Source organism: Etheostoma cragini, chromosome 13 (assembly GCF_013103735.1).
Source record: "Etheostoma cragini isolate CJK2018 chromosome 13, CSU_Ecrag_1.0, whole genome shotgun sequence".
Lineage (NCBI taxonomy): Eukaryota > Metazoa > Chordata > Actinopteri > Perciformes > Percidae > Etheostoma > Etheostoma cragini.
This window is the reverse complement of record NC_048419.1, coordinates 25950845-25952718: the sequence shown is the minus strand read 5'-3', so window position 1 is coordinate 25952718 and position 1874 is coordinate 25950845. Positions and strand designations below refer to the sequence as shown.

General features: G+C 53.2%; 1 protein-coding gene across 1 annotated transcript in view; it reads left to right on the top strand.

Moving 5' to 3' along the window:
• LOC117956047 (A disintegrin and metalloproteinase with thrombospondin motifs 2-like) overlaps positions 1–1874 on the top strand; it is an 8859-nt gene that overhangs the window by 5927 nt on the left and 1058 nt on the right. Inside the window, exons 3-6 of the mRNA XM_034890890.1 lie at positions 19–229; positions 604–709; positions 1374–1517; positions 1656–1862. Of these exons, the coding sequence (XP_034746781.1) occupies positions 19–229; positions 604–709; positions 1374–1517; positions 1656–1862 (668 nt within the window). The remainder of the gene's footprint in view (positions 1–18; positions 230–603; positions 710–1373; positions 1518–1655; positions 1863–1874) is intronic.

Sequence of the window (1874 nt, the reverse complement as noted above, 5' to 3'; positions counted from 1 at the left end):
ATCTACCTGACCCGGCAGGAGTTCGGGCCCTCCGGCATGCAGGGTACTACTGAGAATACTACCTTTAATACTACAAATACTCCTACTAAAACCATCTACCTGACCCTGCAGGAGTTCGGTCCCTCCGGCATGCAGAGTACTACTGAGAATACTACCTTTAATACTTCAAATACTCCTACTAATACCATCTACCTGACCCGGCAGGAGTTCGGGCCCTCCGGCATGCAGGGTACTACTGAGAATACTTCCTTTAATACTACAAATACTCCTACTAAAACCATCTACCTGACCCGGCAGGAGTTCGGGCCCTCCGGCATGCAGAGTACTACTGAGAATACTACCCTTAATACTACAAATACTCCTACTAATACCATCTACCTGACCCGGCAGAAGTTCGGCCCCTCCGGCATGCAGAGTACTACTGAGAATACTACCTTTAATACTAAGAATACTCCCACTAGTACCATCTACCATCTCGGAGGCTACTATTCCGGTGTGTTGACACGTGCAGCGGGTGTGATCTAGCATGTACCCCGGGCCAGGCCTGGACCCCTGACCCCTGACCCCTGACCCCTAACCCCAGACCTGTCTCTCTCCCTGCAGGGTACGCTCCAGTGACAGGAATGTGTCACTTGCATCGGAGCTGCGTCCTCGTCTTCGAGGACGGGTTTTCCTCGGCCTTCGTAGCGGCTCATGAGACGGGACACGTGTGAGACACAGAGACAAATACTCTAAATACACAATACTACATCAGAATACTACATCATAATACTCTCAGCTGACGTAGAACATCTTTCTGTCTCCGTCTGTCTCTGCTTGTCTCTCTGCCTGTCTGTCTCTTGCTGCCTGTCTGCCTGTCTGTCTGTCTGTCTCTCTGTCTGCCTGTCTCTCTGTCTGCCTGTCTGTCTGTCTGTCTGTCTGTCTGTCTGCCTGTCTGCCTGTCTGCCTGTCTGTCTCTCTGTCTGCCTGTCTGCCTGTCTGTCTGTCTGTCTGCCTGTCTGTCTCTCTGTCTGCCTGTCTGCCTGTCTGTCTGTCTGTGTGCCTGTCTGCCTTTCTGTCTCTCTGTCTGTCTGCCTGTCTGTCTGTCTGTCTGTCTGTCTGTCTGCCTGTCTGCCTGTCTGTCTGTCTGTCTGCCTGTCTGTCTCTCTGTCTGTCTGTCTGTCTGTCTGTGTGCCTGTCTGTCTGTCTGTCTCTCTGTCTGCATGTCTGCCTGTCTGTCTGTCTGTCTGTCTGCCTGTCTGTCTCTCTGTCTGCCTGTCTGTCTCTCTGCCTGTCTGTCTCTCTGTCTGTCTCTCTGTCTCTCTGTCTGCCTGTCTGCCTGCCTGTCTGTCTCTCTGTCTCTCTGTCTGTCTGTCTGTCTGTCTGTCTCCCAGGTTGGGGATGGAGCATGACGGCGAGGCTAACGACTGTGAGGACGACGTGCCGTTGGGCAGCATCATGTCTCCGAGAGTGCAGGCAACCTTCCACCGATACCACTGGTCCCGCTGCAGCTGGACCGAGCTGCACAAGTACCTGCAGTGAGCTACATGCTAAGCTCCATGCTAAGCTCCATGCTAAGCCACCAAATAAGCTACATGCTAAGCTGCAAGCTAAGCCAGAGGCTAGAGTACAAGCATGACTACTAACTACACCTCCAACCCTTCCTGTCTCTACAGTAAATACGACTGTCTCCGTGACGACCCGTTCCCCCACGATTGGCCGGCTCCGCCCCCGTTGCCGGGGTTTCAGTACTCCATGGACCAACAGTGTCGCTTCGACTTCGGACCGGGATACAGCCTCTGTACTGCAGTACGTACCTGTCTGTCTGTCTGTCTGTCTGTCTGTCTGCCTGTCTGTCTGTCTGCCTGTCTGTCTGTCTGCCTGTCTGTCTGTCT